Source organism: Staurois parvus, unplaced genomic scaffold (genome assembly GCF_062004578.1).
Source record: "Staurois parvus isolate SC_StPar_1 unplaced genomic scaffold, SC_StPar_1.0 ptg001073l, whole genome shotgun sequence".
NCBI classification, from domain to species: Eukaryota; Metazoa; Chordata; class Amphibia; order Anura; family Ranidae; genus Staurois; species Staurois parvus.
In genome coordinates, this window is record NW_028318869.1 from 15,001 (window position 1) to 34,792 (window position 19,792).

Here is a 19,792-nt window from a genome sequence, read left to right on the forward strand (position 1 = left end):
ACTGTCTCTACCTCTTTGGCTGTCACTCCCTGTTGCTGTCACTCTCTCTCCATTTTGCCCTCACTGTCTCTCCATTTTGCTCTCACTGTCTCTCCCTCTTTGGCTGTCACTCCCTGTTGCTGTCACTCTCTCTCCCTTTTGCTGTTGCAGCCTCTCCCCCTCACTGTCTCCCTCTTGCTGTCTCTCCTTCTCCCTCTCTTCTCTTCATTTTGGGCACCGCTCTTGGTACTTAGTTGTACCCTTCTCACTGTCACTGTCTCTCCCTTTGGGTCTCCCTTTTGCTGTCTCCTTTTCCTTCTCCTGGGCTTCCTCGTTCCCTCTGTATCCCTCTCGCTGTCTGTCACTTGTCCGTGTGTACTCTTGCGCTCTCCCTCTGTCTCCTTTTGAAGGTGTTAATGCTCACCTACAGTGTCAGGATTACTCCATTTATTTCAGCTGGTGAGGCTCAGTTGCTGCATTGCACAGACTGGTGATGTAGTAGGCAGATGTTCCTCCTATTCTCCATTCTGGTGGGTCTGATACTTGGATTCACCTTAATGTTCAGCCAGATGCTGAGGAGGAAACTGTGTGCTCACCCCCAACTCCCCGACATCTAGACCAGAGCTTTGTGCCTCCTGGCTATAATAGGCTGGGTGGCTTTGTTTTGGTTGCCGATAGATTTCACAATGCTACCTGTTCACCCAGAATGATGAGTTTGGTTCTGTGTCCTGTTTGGGTTCAGCCCTTTCGTAGTTGCAAATACGTATGTTGTGCCTGTGTTTAAAAAGTCAGTGGCTTTTGCCCCTTTTTTGATTTTCTGACCCTTTTCCTCTCTCTTCCCACAGAAATACCGGAACGAAATGCCAGGTTCCAGCAGTGCCTTTATCCCCACCATTAATGCCATCACCACTAGCCAGGACTTGCAGTGGATGGTGCAGCCAACAGTCATCACCTCCATGTCCAACCCATATGGGCGAGCGCACCCTTATGGACACCATGTGCCAAACCTGACGTCGGTGGGCGGGCACGCAGCTCTCCAGCGACCCGGTGTAATCAAGACCATCGGCACCACCGTGGGCAGGAGGAGGAGGGATGAACAGGTAAGAAGGATAGTACTCCGTGAGTTATATGTAGGGTATCAGGCAGCTCATGTTTTTCTCCATTCGTTTTGGATAGAGTAAGGAAAGGTTAGAACCTCTGTTGGGTATTTATTGCTCCTCAAAAGAAGCATGGAGGCCTCTCGCAACCACCAGTTGTTGAACCTTTGCACTCTTGTGTCCTCCTGTGTCATTCTCCTCCAGTACATTTAAAAATGAGGAATTTGGAGGACCTGAAAATCATAGGCTTTCATTTGTGGAGTTTGGACCCGTTAATTGATTTGGCTCTAGATCCTTCCTATAGGTGGATCTTGACTGGTCGCCCTCTTGGGCATCAGGAGCTGCCTTGTTGAGTAAATTATGTTCCTTTTTTCTAAAGTGCCTACAAGAACAAGGAACTTAGCACTGTGTGCTATGATGGATCTTGACCAATGCTGCAGCTGAGGGCCCTCTTGGGCAACTGGAGCTGCCCAGCAGATGATATTACATTCCTTTCTTCTAAAGTGCCTGGTGGCCCTCTTGGGCATCAGGAGCTGCATTGTTGAGTAAATTATTTTCCTTTCTTCTTAAGTACTTACAAGAACAAGGAACTTAGTGCTGGTACTATTGTGGATCTTGACCAATGCTGCAGCTGAGGGCCCTCTTGGGCAACTGGAGCTGCCTAGCAGATGATATTGTGTTCCTTTTTTCTAAAGTGCCTACAAGAACAAGGAACTTAGCACTGTGTGCTATGATGGATTTTGACCAATCCTACAGCTGAGGACCCTCTTGGGCAACTGGAGCTGCCTAGCAGATGATATTACGTTCCTTTCCTCTAAAGTGCCTGGTGGCCCTCTTGGGCATCAGGAGCTGCCTTGTTGAGTAAATTATGTTCCTTTTTTCTAAAGTGCCTACAAGAACAAGGAACTTAGTACTGTGTGCTATTGTGGATCTTGACCAATGCTGCAGCTGAGGGCCCTCTTGGGCACCTGGAGCTGCCTAGCAGATATTATGTTCCTTTTTTTCTAAAGTACCTACAAGAACAAGGAACTTAGCACTGTGTGCTATGATGGATTTTGACCAATCCTACAGCTGAGGGCCCTCTTGGGCGACTGGAGCTGCCTAGCGGATGATATTACCTTAATTTCTTCTAAAGTGCCTACAAGAGCAAGGAACTTAGCACTGTGTGCTATTGTGGATCTTGACCAATCCTACAGATGGGTCCTCTTGGGCACCTGGAGCTACCTAGAGGATGATATTACGTTCCTTTCTTCTAAAGTGCCTACAAGAGCAAGGAACTTAGCACTGTGTGCTATTGTGGATCTTGACCAATCCTACAGATGGGTCCTCTTGGGCACCTGGAGCTGCCCAGAGGATGATATTACATTCCTTTCTTCTAAAGCGCCTACAAGAATGAGGAACTTGGTAATGTGTGCTATTGTGGATCTTGACAAATGCTGCAGCTGAGGGCCCTCTTGGGCACCTGGAGCTGCTTGGCAGATGGTATTATGTTCCTTTCTTCTAAAGTGCCTACAAGAGTGAGGAACTTGGTACTGTGTGCTATTGTGGATCTTGACCAATCCTACAGCTGAGGGCCCTCTTGGGCACCTGGAGCTACCTAGAGGATGATATTACGTTCCTTTCTTCTAAAGTGCCTACAAGAGCAAGGAACTTAGCACTGTGTGCTATTGTGGATCTTGACCAATCCTACAGATGGGTCCTCTTGGGCACCTGGAGCTGCCCAGAGGATGATATTACATTCCTTTCTTCTAAAGCGCCTACAAGAATGAGGAACTTGGTAATGTGTGCTATTGTGGATCTTGACAAATGCTGCAGCTGAGGGCCCTCTTGGGCACCTGGAGCTGCTTGGCAGATGGTATTATGTTCCTTTCTTCTAAAGTGCCTACAAGAGTGAGGAACTTGGTACTGTGTGCTATTGTGGATCTTGACCAATCCTACAGCTGAGGGCCCTCTTGGGCACCTGGAGCTGCCTAGAGGATGATATTACGTTCCTTTCTTCTAAAGTGCCTACAAGAATGAGGAACTTGGTACTGCGTGCTATGGTTTGACAGTGGTGGCCCCCAATATTTACCCATCCTTTTTGTCTCAATTTTCTATTGCCAGACAAGTGAAGGAATATCAAAAATGTTATAGTTGTCTCTAGAAGTATCCCTTTGGGATGATTTCTCTTTCCTTCCTGTCCTGGGGACATAAGCATTCCCAAAGTGAGGGAAACCCCCCTCTTATATCTGAACCCATGTCCTCATTAGAAGGTTACTAGCACTCCTGTCTAATGACAACTCTAAAATGTTCGATTCCCAAGATCTGATACTCTGTGGGTGATGGGTGGAAGCTGCACAGCTGCTCTTATCGGCATTCCTAAACCTTGAACAAGCCTTCTCCTACGACCTGGATTTCAGGCCTTTTGTTTTGAGCCCAGGAGCCTAGCTCGTATGTAGTAACGCATGGCGTGCTTCCTTCTGACGTCGGCCCTGGCAGGATTACAACTGATAAGGAGAGTTGTGAAACCGTCCTGTTCTAACCGCAGAAAGCGTCTGTGCTCCCGAGGTCTGCTGAGCGCACTCCGTGGCCTTACACAATCCCAGAAATCCAGCCGAGCCAACAACTCTTTGTGGCCTTATTTTTTTTTTTTTGTTTTTTTTTTTCGTTCTGACCACAAAAGACAACGCATTTATTTATTTTTTCTCTTTTTTTCTGCAGCTGTCACCAGAGGAAGAGGAAAAGCGAAGGGTCCGGAGAGAAAGGAATAAACTGGCGGCCGCAAAGTGTCGCAACAGGAGGCGAGAGTTAACGGACAAACTTCAGGCGGTATGTCGGCACGATCTGTTTCCTTTCTTCGTTTTGCCGATGGAGGTGATGAAATTGGTCACAAAGGTTTCCAGTTTCATCACATCTTCTTGAGAATACTGGAGAGTGGGTCCGAGGCTAAAAAGGCAGCCGGGGGGGGGGGGTATAATGAGGAAAAGAGAGCCATAGGCAGCCAATCAGATCAGCTTTGAGTTTCCAATAAAGTGACCATGTGATCAGTGGTGTGTTTCGGTTTTGTGCTACCCTAGGCAACACAAAAATTGGGCGTCCGCCCCCCCTATGGAGAGAGAGTCTGACATTGACCAACAACATCCCTGCCCACCTCCCACCTGAGAGAGCCTTCCACTAACATCCCCCACCCCCCCCAGACGAGAGAGAGAGAAATACACTCCTCTACACCGCTCCAGACGACCCCGGGAACGAGAGTCTGGCTCTCCATACACCATCAAGCAGCCAATGACCTCTCTTGGATCCCACTTGGTCCCCATGCCGCATGTGTCCCTTCTTCCGCCCTTTCTTCCAGGAAAGGGGGGGGGGGTGCTGCCCCCCTGAGAAATGCCGCCTTAGACAAATGCCTTGTTTGCCTTGTGGTAAATACGCCCCTCCATTAGTGTTCTTCGCTCTGATTGGATAAACCCAATGGAGAAGGTCACGACTTTCTGGCCTTCAAAGTGTATTTCCATCTTTAGCCGTCAAATTTGACTCCCCTCCACCCTGAGATTGTATTCCCATTCACACATTGGGGGGGTTATTTACCAAACCTGGAGAGTGCAAAATCTGGTATGACACAGAAACCAATCGGCTTCCAAGTTACGGCCAGGTTCATATACGTGCGGGTGGTGCCGCTGCGGATCCGCACAAAAAATCTGTGCAGCCGCACCACCCACACAGAGGAACGCGGGACCCTCAGGTGGGTGCCATTAATTCTAACGTCACGCCGCCCGGACTGGAAATCGCCACCGTCCTGGGAACCTCGGCTGCGTTTTCAGAAGAAGTGCCGGGACTTCCTCCCTGCGTGTCCCAGGGCACGGGAATCCATTCAAATGAACGGGCTCTGGTGCCTGAGCAAAACACGGACTGCAGGTATGCGGATATGTGAACCGGGGGTAACTGAACAAGCTGAATTTAGAAGCTGATTGGCTGCCATGCACAGCTGCACCGGATTCCGATTGCTCCAGTTTTAGTAACTATGCCCCGCATTACCGAAAATGAATTTTAAAATATTTCTTACCTTTCTGGTTGTTTGAAGGAGGATTAGTCCTTCTGCACACGGGACGTTTTGAGTCCTCCTGCGCACGGGGACGTTTTGAGTCCTCCTGCGCACGGGGACGTTTTGAGCCCTCCTGCGCACGGGGACGTTTTGAGCCCTCCTGCGCACGGGGACGTTTTGAGCCCTCCTGCGCACGGGGACGTTTTGAGCCCTCCTGCGCACGGGGACGTTTTGAGCCCTCCTGCGCGCGGGACGTTTTTAGCCCCCCTTTTTTTGGCTTTTGACATTTGTTTCTACAGCCAGTAACCCCATGCTGGGGGGCATGTTATCCTCGGTGTCCATACACACATAGACTGGAATCAACGTTTTCTGGCTGGGACATTTTTTTGGCTGGAAAAAAACCCAGAACTAGGGGGCTTCTAGAAGAGTTTTTTACCTGTAAAAATGCTGTAACGCTGAAAAACGCAAACAAGCATTTTTGGACTTTTTTTTTCTTTTAAAAAAAAAAAATTATTAAATTATTATACAATAATATAAAAATTTAAAAATTTAAAAAAAAAATATAATTTAGAAAAGAAATAATCATTAAAAAATTGTAAAAAAAAGTTATTAAAAATGTATTATAAAATAATTAAAATAGTAAATATAATACAATTTTTTTTTTTTATTATTTTTAATTTTATTATTTTAATTTTTATATTCTTATTCAGAGCAATTAGAGGGTATAGACTGGGTTGTTTATCGCATAGTACTGCAGGGCTCTGATTATATTTATGTTAAAATGCGGATTGGCAGGAGGACGGCGGGACATGGGATACATTGCAGGGGAGTCACACTGGGGGTAGTTGGTTGCAATGAGTGAGTGTTGTCACCCCGGGACAAGACGTGTTACTGGCAAGATCAACAAGTGAATATAACACAGCCAATGCAACTATGATATCTCATTGAATGAGATCCTCAACTTAAAACATTCGCTCGGTATGAGCTCATTGCTTACTAGATAATCCATAAAGAGGAGGAGCCTAATGGAAAACATGATTTAAAGCCAAACTCCAACAATTTTTTTTTATTTGGTTAGCCTACAATAAATGTTTTGTCCTGTAATTATTTTGAAGAGAAACCATATCAGACTTTAGAACTCTCTGCCAGAGAAAGTTAAGATGGCCAGTTATATTGTGCAGATTAAATGTGATTGGGACTCTATTCTCTAAGGGCCCCATGTACACTGCAGCTGATAAACGCACATTCAGGAGCTGTTCAGCGTGTTTTTCAGCAGCCCCTGAACTCTCCCTAATGTTTTCCTATGTGTCCGTGTACACATCATCGTTTACAGGCATTTGAGTTTACAGTCGGTTTTTTTGAACGCACAAAACTTGCGTTCAGCAGTCAATTTTATCAGCGTTTCAAACAGAAAACTCATGTAAACGCAGCAAATCGCATTCATAAGCCTTTACGTTTGACATTTTTTTTAACTCTTCCAGTTCCAGATGCTGTTCAGAGCCTTTTTTCATTATGAAAAATGCATGCAAAGTGTTTTCAGGGTGCTCAGATGGACAAAACACTGAACACAGGATGTTCCTACCAAGCTTGTCACACATTGTAATGACCAATTCACACCTCAGACCTCTCCCGACCTTGGAAACAAAAGATATGTTAATGACCATTCACACCTCAGACCTCTCCCACCCTTGGAAACAAAAGGTATGTTAATGACCATTCACACTTCAGACCTCTCCCACCCTTGGAAACAAAAGATATGTTAATGACCATTCACACCTCAGACCTCTCCCACCCTTGGAAACAAAAGATATGTTAATGACCATTCACACCTCAAATTCCTCATGCAGACCCCCTGCCAGGTGGCCTTCTTGGCTCCCTCCAACAGACACCTTTCCCAACCTTGGAAACAAAAGATATGTTAATGACCATTCACACCTCAGACCTCTCCCACCCTTGGAAACAAAAGATATGTTAATGACCATTCACACCTCAGACCTCTCCCACCCTTGGAAACAAAAGATATGTTAATGGACATTCACACCTCAGACCTCTCCCACCCTTGGAAACAAAAGATATGTTAATGACCATTCACACCTCAGACCTCTCCCACCCTTGGAAACAAAAGATATGTTAATGACCATTCACACCTCAGACCTCTCCCACCCTTGGAAACAAAAGATATGTTAATGGACATTCACACCTCAGACCTCTCCCACCCTTGGAAACAAAAGATATGTTAATGACCATTCACACCTCAGACCTCTCCCACCCTTGGAAACAAAAGATATGTTAATGACCATTCACACCTCAGACCTCTCCCACCCTTGGAAACAAAAGATATGTTAATGACCATTCACACCTCAAATTCCTCATGCAGACCCCCTGCCAGGTGGCCTTCTTGGCTCCCTCCACCAGACACCTTTCCCACCCTTGGAAACAAAAGAAATGTTAATGAGCAACTCACACCTAGCTAATCTCAACACATACTGCTGTCTCTGCTTCTACTCTCTGTATTTCTCTGAAACAGACTGAAATAGTTAATAATAATTTACCACTTTTCAGTGCATTCTGGGCATTTGGGAGGTTCTCCTGTGCTTATCTTTAAAAACGCTTCTAAATGCAAACGTGTTATGCAAATGCGGCTAAACAGTCGTTTTTTAACGTACGTTTTCCAGCAGTTTCCATCGTTCAGAAGTGTCCCGTGTACATGGGGCCGAAAAGTTCTTCCTTTTGACTTAAACTCTTTTTTTTTCCTTCTAGGAAACAGAAAAACTGGAACAAGAGAAGTCTGGACTGCAGAAGGAAATCGCCGAGCTGCAAAAGGAAAAAGACAAACTGGAGTTCATGCTGGTCGCCCACTCGCCCATGTGTAAGATTCACCCGGAAGAGAGGACGAGCTCCACCCACAACTCCCACCCAGTCCGCGCAATGATGGGCAACAGAGTAGTCATCAAACAGGAACCGGTTGACGACGATCTCGGCGTGTCCTCTGTCACCGCCCATGACAAGTCTCAGAGATCCGTAATTAAGCCGATCAACATCGGAGCCAACTTTTTCAACGAGGAGCCTCTCAACACGCCGGTGGTCATGTCTACTACGCCTCCAAGCACTCCAAACACCGCCAATCTCGTATTCACCTACCCGAGTGTACTGGATCAGGAATCTTCTGCCTCTCCCTCTGAGTCCTGCTCTAAAGCTCACCGTCGAAGCAGTAGCAGCGGCGACCAATCGTCTGATTCCTTGAACTCCCCCACCCTATTGGCCTTGTAACAAAGACTTCGGTTCTTTCTTGCATATCAGGAGATGTCTAGAGGTTAGACAGCTGGTGGCTGGAGCTTCCCAACCATGGACATTTAAAAAAAATAAATTAAAAAAAATAAATAAAAACATATATTGCAACTGGATCGCCCATAGTTCAGATGCTTCAGTGTAGCTTGGACATTCTTGGGTTCCAAATGAAGGCTACAGAAGACCAGAGGTTTCATCCTTCACAATAGTGGACTCCCATGTGGGCCCAAGGTGGGGTTAAATTATTTCCAGCAGCTTGTTGACCCAAGCCATTTCACTTACTCTATACTGGTCGAAGATTACTGTCTCTTTTTTTTTTTTTGTTCTTTTTGTTCTGGGCACTTTAAGGGAATATCTATTTTGAGGATTTACTCTTCACTGGATGAAGGTACAAATGATGTATTTTATTATTAATTTGTTAAAACTAGGTCTAAGACTTTGCCATGCTGTAAACTGAAAAAAAAAAAGCCATGGAAAATTTTGGTTGCACCCAATCACTACTGGAGAAAATTCCACGCCAGCAAAGCTCGTGCCACGCCAAAGACTGTTCCGGAACACCGCGTTCTGGTAAACCTGGAAGAGTTTAGGAGAAGGAGGATCAGGGATTGGAAACAGTTGGTTGAAAAAAAAAAAAAAAACTTGGCAATATTACATGCCCTTGTGCCTTTTCGGATAAAAGAGAATTTCTAATGAACGGTTGACAATCTGTTTTGGGAATCTGAAGTATTGTCTTTGTTTTAAAGGTCTTAGTTTAGCACATTTTTTGGGAAGGGTTTGTGCGCCCCCACTCCCTCTGCCTGTTGGGGACCATACTTAAGGGTTCGTGTGCCCCCACTCCCTCTGCCTGTTGGGGACCATACTCAAGGGTTCGTGCGCCCCCAACTCCCTCTGCCTGTAGGAGACCATACTCAAGGGTTCATGCGCCCCTAATCCTTCTACCTGTTGGGGACCATACTCAAGGGTTTGTGTGCCCCAACTCCCTCTGCCTGTTGGGGACCATACTCAAGGGTTTGTGCGCCCCCACTCCCTCTGCCTGTAGGAGACCATACTCAAGGGTTCATGCGCCCCCAATCCTTCTACCTGTTGGGGACCATACTCAAGGGTTTGTGCGCCCCCACTTCTTCTACCTGTTGGGGACCATACTCAAGGGTTCGTGCGCCCCCACTCCTTCTACCTGTTGGGGACCATACTCAAAGGTTTGTGCACTCCAACTCCCTCTGCCTGTTGGGGACCATACTCAAGGGTTTGTGCACCCCCACTCCTTCTACCTGTTGGGGACCATACTCAAAGGTTCGTGCGCCCCAACTCCCTCTGCCTGTTGGGGACCATACTCAACTTTCTCAGTTCATTACAAACTTTTTGCAGTGTGAAATAAAAAAAAAAAAGGAGCTGGCATCTTAATTGGAAAGAACCGGTGATGGTTCCGGGTTGTGTCGCCAGTTGGGGTCCTTCATCCACGTTTTATACCTTCTCTTTGTACTTTGATGTCTCCTAATGGCGAAGTATTGATTAGCAGAGCTTACGAAGGGATGTATTGGGAAGACGTTTGATGTCTCCATATTTGGTACCTATCTCTTGAGGGATATTGAGGGCAAATCGTAAAGTTTTTGAGGGCAGTTGTACATTCCTTGGGAGTACGCCTAAATTCTAATTCTCAGACGCTGGGGTTTTTTTTTTTTTTAATTTTAGACTCTTATATTATCCTTTTTTCAAAAGGAGTAGGTTGGTGTACAACCAATGGGAGCTGTCAAAGTGGCACAGATCCAGCCAGCTGAAGGTCGTCCAAATGGACGTAGCCTTGATAAAATAGCTTGGATGGGTGTGTTGATCCCCCCCCCCCCCCTTTTTTTTTTTTTTTTTTTTTGAATAAGGGAATTTTGGGAAAAGTGTTTGTACTGAATTGTTGTTCTGTATTACGTGACACCGATTCATTGCCATTGTGTACCACGCTTCTGCGTTAGTGTTGGCCATGTTTTCTTGGGGGGGGGGGGGGGAGGGAAAGTAAGACATAGTATTTTTGTACTATATCCCTGCTGCTAACAAATCCTTTTTTTTTTAATTTTATAAAAGTTCAAGTGTCTTTTTTTTTTTATGTGACTCATCGGCCAAAATGGTCGGCATTGAAACACAACCCAAGGACAGACCTAGTCATGCTAATGAGTCGCTCATTCCTGTGGTCACAGATCCTTCTATAGAAAGCACTTGAGAGGCTTCACTCTATCTGGATGTCAGTCTAGTACAATCGGTATGAGCCCCCCCCCCCCCAGAAAAAAAGAATGGTTTTTGTCTCATTCTTGTCACAAAGGAAGCGATTTTCTAGAACACTTTTTTGAATGTCAGTTTTGCACTGTGATAACTTATTAGTGATGCACTTGTCATTGTTCTTTCATTAAGAAAGGCCCCCATAAAATAATAAAAAAAAAGAAAAAAAAATCTATATATTTTTCCAAAATTCTTGATGGTTTCCTGGTCTATATTTTTTTGTAAGATGATGTCGCTATTGAGTCCTGTTTTTGTAAACTGGTTTATTGCTGTCAAAGCACAATTTCTGAGGCCCAGAAAGGGCGCAGTGTAGTAACATTTGTAGTCCCAATTATAATTATTATTATTATTTTTTTAATTCATACAAAATGCCAGTCTGGGCAGTACAGAGGTATCATGCCAGCAAGAGCTCAGAGTATAATATACAGTAACCGTGTATAGGGATGGGTTATGTATCAAGAAATTGTCCCGTATCGATTTTTTAGGACCACAAAACCTTAAAAGATCATCTTTTAAATAAAGTCTTAATGTCTTTTTGTAGTTCTGTATGTCAAAGCACAATGATTGGATGTGAAATCTCTCATCCCCTGAAGAGATCCTGTATGTTGGGAGATAACTATTTTGCTTGTAACTTGTTTTAAATTTACTAGTTTGTTATTTAAAGCAGAACTAAAGTTTTTTTGTTTTTTTTATTGCACACACTCTGGAAATGGCATCAATGTACGCACACTTGCAAAACTATGGGGTCTGCATGTACATTTTTGTTTCGGTGCAAATGTGGGTAAAATGAAATTCTTTTGAGCTTTCCTATCTCCGGGTTGAATGTTCATAAAAAAAAAAAAGATTGGTTTGGGAAAGTACCCCATTATGGCCAGCAGATGGAGCTGATGATTGTAGTAAATATGTCGTATTTAACCCAGGGGTGTCCAAACTATGGCCCTCCAGGTGTTGAGGAACTGCAAGTCCCATGAGGCCTTGCAAGACTCTGACAGCTGCAGGCAAGACACCCAGAGGCATGATGGGACTAGTAGTACTTCAAAACAGCTGGAGGGCCATAGTTTGACACCTGTGGCCTAGGGGGTCTACAAACTAGTGGCCCTCCAGCTGTTGCCAAACTACAAGTCCCATGAGGCATTGCAAGATTGACAGTTACAAGCATGACTCCCAAAGGCAGAGGCATGATGGGACTTGTAGTACTTCAAAACAGCTGGAGGGCCATAGTTTGTAGACCCCCTAGGCCACAGGTGGCAAACTGGTGGCCCACCAGCTGTTGCAAAACTACAAGTCCCATCATACCTCTGCCTTTGGGAGTCATGCTTGTAGCTGTCAGTCTTGCAATGCCTCATGGGACTTGTAGCTTGGCAACAGCTGGAGGGCCACCAGTTTGACACCTGTGGCCTACGGGGTCTACAAACTATGGCCCTCAAGCTAAAAGTCCCATCATGCCTCTGGGAGTCTTGCCTGTGGCTGTCAGAGTCTTGCAAGGCCTCATGGGTCTTGCAGTTCCTCAACAGCTGGAGGGTCGTAGTTTGGACACCCCTGATGTAACCCCTTCCCACCGGGCCCTTTGAGGTCCGAAATGCCTGGAGGTGGAGGTGGGCAGGTCGATCTTCTGACTGCTGTGTTTGGCAGTCACATGATTGGAAAGCTGCCGATCAGGAGCTTTTTGGTACCTGCCGGGTGCTGTGCTGAGGGTGCTCTCGGCACCAAAGAATGTTTACAAAGGGCCAATGCCTATGCGGCCGCTTGGCACATGCCTATGAATTATTCTTATCATTAGTTCCATCTAGTGGCCATAATGCGGTATTTTCCTGATTCACTCTTTTCGGCATGAATGAAAAATATCCATTCTGGAGAGAGATCATCCTAGTAACTTTTGATTTTTTTTTTTCCCCCCATTTGCACAGAATGAATGCACACGCGGCTTCACAGAGTGAATATCTATGTGAATCTTTTTATAAATGCATCCCTTGCACCTTTTCCTAAAGTTTCCCCTTCTCCTGTGCAGGACCTGGGATTCTTTGACCTCTCGGGTTCAGCTCTGCTAGCTGCAGGTCATAGGCTCCTCCCTCTTACTGTGTCATCACTGCACATAACATTGTGGCCCCCTCCCGGTCCCACCTTCTCGTTTGATTGATGGCTGCATTTAATTAAAAAAAAAAGTAACAAGCGGCTGATAAAAGAGAAGCTGGGACGAATGATTGGGGTAGAGAGAGAACCGCCCTATCACATGCCCGGTTCCTGGCATAGAATAAAATAGCCCCCCCAGAGAACGTCCTGCAAGGATGACATCACTTCCCTCTGATGGTAGTGCCACCGTCACCGCTGTTGCAGGCGGGGTCTCCAAACTATGGCCCTCCAGGTGTTGAGGAACTGCAAGTCCCATGAGGCCTTGCAAGACTCTGACAGCCACAGGCAAGACTCCCAGAGGCAGAGGCATGATGGGACTTGTAGTACTTCAAAACAGCGGGGATGGCCATAGTGTGGAGACCCCCTAGGCCACAGGTTTCAAACTGGTTGCCCCCCAGCTGTTGCCAAACTACAAGTCCCTTGAGGCATTGCAAGATTGACAGTTACAAGCATGACTCCCAAAGGTAGAGGTATGATGGGACTTGTAGTTTCGCAACAGCTGGAGGGCCACCAGTTTGACAAGTCCCATGAGGCATTGCAAGATTGAGTTACAAGCATGTCTCCCAAAGGTGGAGGCATGATGGGACTTGTAGTTTCGCAACAGCTGGAGGGCCGCCAATTTGACACCTGTGGCCTAGGGGGTCTCCAAACTATGGCCCTCCAGCTGGTTTAAAAGTACTACAAGTCCCATCATGCCTCTGGGTGTCTTGCCTGTGGATGTCAGAGTCTTGCAAGGCCTCATGGGACTTGCAGTTCCTCAATGCCTGGAGGGTCGTAGTGTGAACACCCCTGCCCTAGGCAAATGGTATATGGATGATGTAAAACACAGAGGATATAAAAGATGACAAATTTGCAAGTCTGTATCTATTGTTTATAACTTGTCATTCAGAGCGTTCACTTTGATACTTTGTACTTCTGTTCGGTGTCTTTGGTTACTCTGCATTGGCAGCACAACGACTAATGTATGCATGATGTATTATTGATGGCGGGGTGACGTGTCCCGCGAGTGATGCGTGCGTGCGTCGTCCTATCAAGAGTGTGCAGGCTGGTCCTGGGCTACAATAGAAGAATTCAAATCTTGTTCTTGAAAGTATAACCTGTGGGGGGCGCTGCCTAGGCTGAAGTAATCGTCCTGTCATTGGGTCATTTCCAGTGTACCCCTTAACTGCTGATCCGTGCATTTGGGGCCGGAAACACTACATCCACAAACAGGCTGCCTTGTTTAATATTTCATCAAGACAAATGCCCTGTTTGATGTGCGTTCAATAGGCTCCACCCACTTTTGTGATGTGACTTAAAGGGACTCTCCCTCTTTTTTTTTTTTGCTCAACTTGATGGTTCAGTAGTATTAGGAACACTCCCAGCTCATCTGTCCTCTCCCGTAATTCCTTCACCTCCTCCCACAGCCCTTTGTCAGTCGCTAAGGTGTGAACATCCCCTTGTAAAAGGTTTACCTTGGGATGGGACCTCCTGGGTCATAGGATAGAGGTGACATAAATGTGGGTGTGCCCACACCTTTAAAAGGGCCATCAGCCTGACAGTGGGCGGAGAAGGTGTAGACCCAACTTTTCTAATTGGCTCATAAAATGTGGAGGGATAATAATACGCAGAGCATTATACATTGTGCATTCCTGGAGATGGCTAATTCCGTTGTCATCCCTTCAATTATGTAGAACAATAATTACAGGACGGCTCAAAGAATTCTCAGTCTTGTTTGAGCCCCAAAGAGGTAAATTGACCATAAAAAAGGTCACTGCTTGGACAGTATTGAGAAACTGATTCAATGTTGCAACAGAACTTAGTTTTTAGGCAGTTTGCTACTTTTTCGAAATCAAGGGTCTCCAAACTGTGACCCGGGGGACAGATGTCGCCCTTTGCTTGCCTTTATCTGGCCCTTCCAATGAAACCAGCAATGGGACACTATTCCTCCCACTGACACCAATGATGGGGCACTATTCCTCCCATTGACACCAACGATGGGGCACTATTCCTCCCACTGACACCAATAATGGGGCACTATTCCTCCCATTGACACCAACAATGGGGCACTATTCCTCCCACTGACACCAACGATGGGACAATATTCCTCCCATTGACACCAACAATGGGGCACTATTCCTCCCACTGACACCAATGATGGGGCACTATTCCTCCCACTGATACCAATGATGGGGCACTATTCCTTCCAATGTCACCAACAATGGGGCACTATTCCTCCCATTGACATCAATGATGGGGCACTATTCCTCCCACTGACACCAATGATGGGGCACTATTCCTTCCACTGATACAATTATGGGGCACCTTTCTTCCCACTGAAACCAATAATGGGGCATTATTCCTCCCACTGATGCCAACGATGGGGCACTGTTCCTCTCACTGATACCAAGGATGGGGCACGATTCCTCTCACTGATACCAACGATGGGGCACCATTGCTCCCATTGACTCCAATGATGGGGCACTATTCCTCCCATTGACACCAATGATGGGGCACTACTTCTCCCATTGATAGCAATGATGGGGCACTATTCCTCCCACTGACTGACAACAATGATGGGGCACTATTCCTCCCACTGACTGACAACAATGATGGGGCACTATTCCTCCCACTGACTCCAATGATGGGGCACTGTCCCTCCCATTGACACCAACACTGGGGCACTACTCCTTCCCTAATACTCAACATGGGCAGTATTCCTCCCACTGACTCTAGGACATTTTCTACTCCCAGTAGCCACAGTCCGGCCCCCCTAAGGTCTGAAGGACAGTAAATTGGCCCTTTGTTTAGAAAGTTTAGAGTCCCTGGTCTAAATTGAGGGAAACTGATGCCAACTATGAACTGTTCAATAAAATAATCGGTGGGCAGAAACTCAGCTCCAATCTGTCCAACAAGACCAGTTATTTTCTCATTGGGTGCCTCCATCTTGCCTCTCGCAGGGCAAAGAGATGATCCAACCAAAAAATAGGATGGAATATGCCCTTTGACTTTAGATTTAGTGATGAGAAACATCCAACACGACTGTGTATATAAAATGTATGAAATCCTTTATTATAAGTACGGTACATCTAGGGAAAAGCCTGCTTGCTCTAGTGCCACGTACTGTACTTTTTGCATTTACTCTCGTTGGCTGTTCCTCGTTGCTCCATCTAAAGTCCCGGCACGTTCAATGCAATATTTTTGTTAGCATTTGAGGAAGCCTTCTGAACTTGAGCATTTTGATCCTCCTTCCTTCTATAATTGGTTACATCATAGAAAAGTTGATGAAAAGAGGCTGGGTTGTCAGTCACAGCCCACATGTCTGACAACTCTGCCCTTCTTGGTATCACCATGCGTCACCACCGTCTGCCTACAGTAGAGACCGGGGAGGAGTGGGAAATGAAGGCTTAGCTGTTGACAAAAAGGTCAAGATATGCAGAGGTGTTTGTGTTCCTAGGCATCCTATTGGGAGCCACTATTGAAGCCATGTTATGAAAGCAGCATTACATTTACTGTACATGTTTGAGAAACGGACAAACAAATTCTCTTTAATGAGCAGACAATCGTGTTCTTTCTAAAAATTGGTCCCGGGGAATCCAGACACAGACTTTAGTGGGATGTAGAGGGACAAGAGAAAGCAGAAGACGTGGTCATGATCTATACACTGGAACTTTGTGTCAGTTGACTGCAATGTGTACGATACAACGTCGGTTCTCTACTCAAATTGACAGAAATATTTGGAGTAGACATCTTGATACTTTCGTGTCCAACCATCCAGCTTACAGGATAAAGCCATAATCTTGTGCAACTTTAACAATCGTTATCTATCAATTCAGTACAAGAAGCTTCCTTGGCCTGCATTCTGGCCAACTCAAAATGGCATCTTGGAGCAGATAGAAGTCGGTATTTGCATAGGGCTGGGTACCTCCCTCTGCTAGCATTCCCCTTGGTAGTATTTGGCCTGGAAATTGGCTTTTTGGGCATTGAGAAGTGGGGGTAGATCGTAGGTTAGCCCCGTACCCAGAAGTTGAGTAGGGTTCTTCACCTTTTGGTAACTGAAGGAAATGTGAAGCATGATTTTCAAGACCCAAGTTGGGCCAGTTTGGATGATTTGGCCAGGAATCAGCGGTAACATTATTGGGGAGTAACACCCCCCTATGGTTTAATGATGACCCAGTGTCACCAAGACAGGCTTTCTGGAACTCCATGTGAGTTATTTTTCCAACAAATGTATTTCCGAGGGACTTATAAAGTGCTACACCTCTAAGCAGGCCTTACCATGACTTCAGAATGGTTCTGAAAATAGTACATCTATCTGAATCCTTGAACTATAGCCTATGAAAATTGTAACAATTGTTTTGCGCTGCCCCTCAGGGCTGCTGTTAGAAGCCACAGGACCCCTTACAGCCAACCTAAGAGCCCCCCCCCCAAAAAAAACCACAGTTTACTATGCTTCAGTTATGAATGAACACAGTGAGTGATCGGTGCAGATCTCTCATTGTATTCATTCAGGAAAGGAGGGGGCTGGTAAATGTAACCGGACCCTTCCCCTGCTCTCCATTCTGAAGGATCCTATTGTGTGCTCGCAGCTTCCAGTGGAAAGGAGAGGAGGGAAACCACTGTGGGGGTGGGGGCACACGGGGGGCCTGGGCAGCAGGGGGAAATGTATGGTGCACAGGAAAGGTGATGGATGCGATGTGGTGTTGCAATACTGGAAGCGATCCCCTGTATGGCTCTCTCTACAGAAGGCGAAATCCAGCGGGAGGGAGAGGAGAAGAATCCGGCTTTCAGCTGCTGCAGAGAGAACCATACAGGGGACCGGTTCCAGAATGATGGGGCCGATCGCCCTCCCTGCCCACATCCAATTGCCCAGCTGCCTGGGCCCTTCTTACAGGAGGACTGGTGGTACCCCCTTATCCACGGCCCTGTTGCCCCTCAAACCTGTATGTTCTTCTTTTCCATCTCTTGCAAATTCTTCATTAATGACACTGTTTACTGAGAACGAGCAATAATGGCTGCAAATGCAATTGAAAACCTCGAAAATGGGGCAAAAAAATGGGCGGAAAATGGCAAATCGGCAACATTCTCCAGCTGCCAGTTCGGCCGTCTTCATTACCCACCCTTCCATCTTGTTTGGTATATTTTGGGAATCTTGTACTTGTGACTGATGTCTTATTTATTGGAAATGTTTACATGTGTTGTAGTATTCATCTTTTTTTGGGGGGGGCGGCAGGTGGGGGATCAATGAATTGATTAGCATGATAGCATCCATTTCCTTCTGATTCTTGATGTGTCTTTTTGTTCTCGAAATCTCTGCACTGACGTGGTTTAGGTGGAATCGTCTGGACAACGAGGTTCTTGTCCGTATCGCACTCTCGGGATGAGATTTTGTTTTCCATCGTTGGTGCCCCCAACTTGGTATTTCTGTGTTTTAAAGGTTATCTTCGCTAATTTCAAACTTTCAAAACTACACAGTTCTCACCCCCCCCCCCAAAAAAAAGTCAAGTTTTGGGTTTTATGAAGTTGTGGCCATTGGTTGCAAATGCAAGGGGTTGCCACGAGCAATTATTGGCACCACCACGCATGTGCCAAATGGCATTTCTTTGGGTGTGCGCATTTTCCCGGCACGCAGCAGTCCGAATTCAGCGTAAAGCTAGACAGTTTTTCGTAGGAACGTTCGGATGAAAAATGTCATCCGTACATTTGATAATGGCGACGGAATCCTGAGGAAGGTACTTGAAATGGAATTTCCCAATCAAAAACCACGTTCGCTGTTCCTTCAGATTTTCTCATCTCTATGGTCCAGAATGTCAAATAGACTCCACCAAGGAATTAGAAAATTGAACGAGCGCCTTCCAAAATCAAACATTTTCTAACATAACTGGCCGGTTTTAGTTGTGTTTTTGGTGCGTATCTTGGATATCTTCCATAAATATCTCCTAAAGGTTCAATTAGCGGAAGAATTCCACTCATTCCAGGTTTTATAAATAACAACAAAAATTCTAAAGCACAAATGAATGAGGGGTCGTGACTTCAACGCCAACCAGCCCAAAATTCACTTTTAAATGTGTTGCCAACTCTGCCTTGGGGACGGACAACGTCCAGACAACTCGAACAGCCTCTAATAGCTCAACTGTGAGTCACGTCGGTGTGACCCATAATGAAACATTGTAATAAGGCTGAGCACTTCACGTGGAATGGTACTGTAGCCTGCCTTGGTGGTGGAACAGTTGGGTAGTCAGGTTGACAAGCACTTGAGATTGGTAAATGATAAAGTTATCCAGTAGTGGAGGCCAGGGGCGGACTGACAAATCATGGGGCCCCCGGGCAATAGGGGATTATGGGGCCCCTGTGTCCTTGCCCACACTCAAACTACACCCTAAAAAGCCTATGAAAGGTACCAGGGGCATCTCATGGGGCCCCCTACTGACCCCGGGCCCTCGGGCAGTGCCCGAGTGCTTAAATGGTCAGTCCGCCCCTGGTGGAGGCATCATGTAAATGTGCACATTGAACGTTCGTTCTTCTGACTGCAGCACTGCTAATGTCTTTCTGATCTTTCAGAAATCTCAGGGGCCTCATTTGTAGACTTAATAAATATCAAGTAAATAAATACTTTTTAAAAAAAAAATTTTCCCATTGACCATATTCAACATTTGTCACTTTGGAAAGGCAGGCAACCTGTGGAAACAGCTCATCATGACTTAAGTCCCACCCATGCCTAATAGGTAAACCCACCCCTGACCAATAAACCCCACCTCCTTTCCCCCGTGGCATTGTGCGTAGGTGATGTGGAACAACCAATCCGTTCTATACCGCCGTGGTAAAAAAAGGAATGCAATAGGGGAGGGCACAGGCAGGGGCGGACTGACAACCCATGGAGCCCCCAGGCAATAGGGGACCATGGGGCCCCTGTGTCCTTGCCCGCACTCAAACCACACCCAAAAAAGCCAATGAAAAGGTACCAGGGGCATCTCATGGGGCCTCCTTCTGACCCAGGGCCCTCGGGCAGTGCCTGAGTTCCCAAATGGTCAGTCCGCCC

The 19,792-nt window shown here is 46.1% G+C and overlaps 1 protein-coding gene across 1 annotated transcript in view; it reads left to right on the forward strand.

Moving 5' to 3' along the window:
* FOSL2 (FOS like 2, AP-1 transcription factor subunit) overlaps positions 1-11,323 on the forward strand; it is a 13,310-nt gene extending 1,987 nt beyond the window's left edge. The window contains exons 2-4 of the mRNA XM_089658469.1: positions 825-1,079; positions 3,777-3,884; positions 7,855-11,323. Of these exons, the coding sequence (XP_089514595.1) occupies positions 840-1,079; positions 3,777-3,884; positions 7,855-8,364 (858 nt within the window). The 5' untranslated portion in view covers positions 825-839 and the 3' untranslated portion in view covers positions 8,365-11,323. The remainder of the gene's footprint in view (positions 1-824; positions 1,080-3,776; positions 3,885-7,854) is intronic.
* Positions 11,324-19,792: the final 8,469 nt, after the last annotated feature.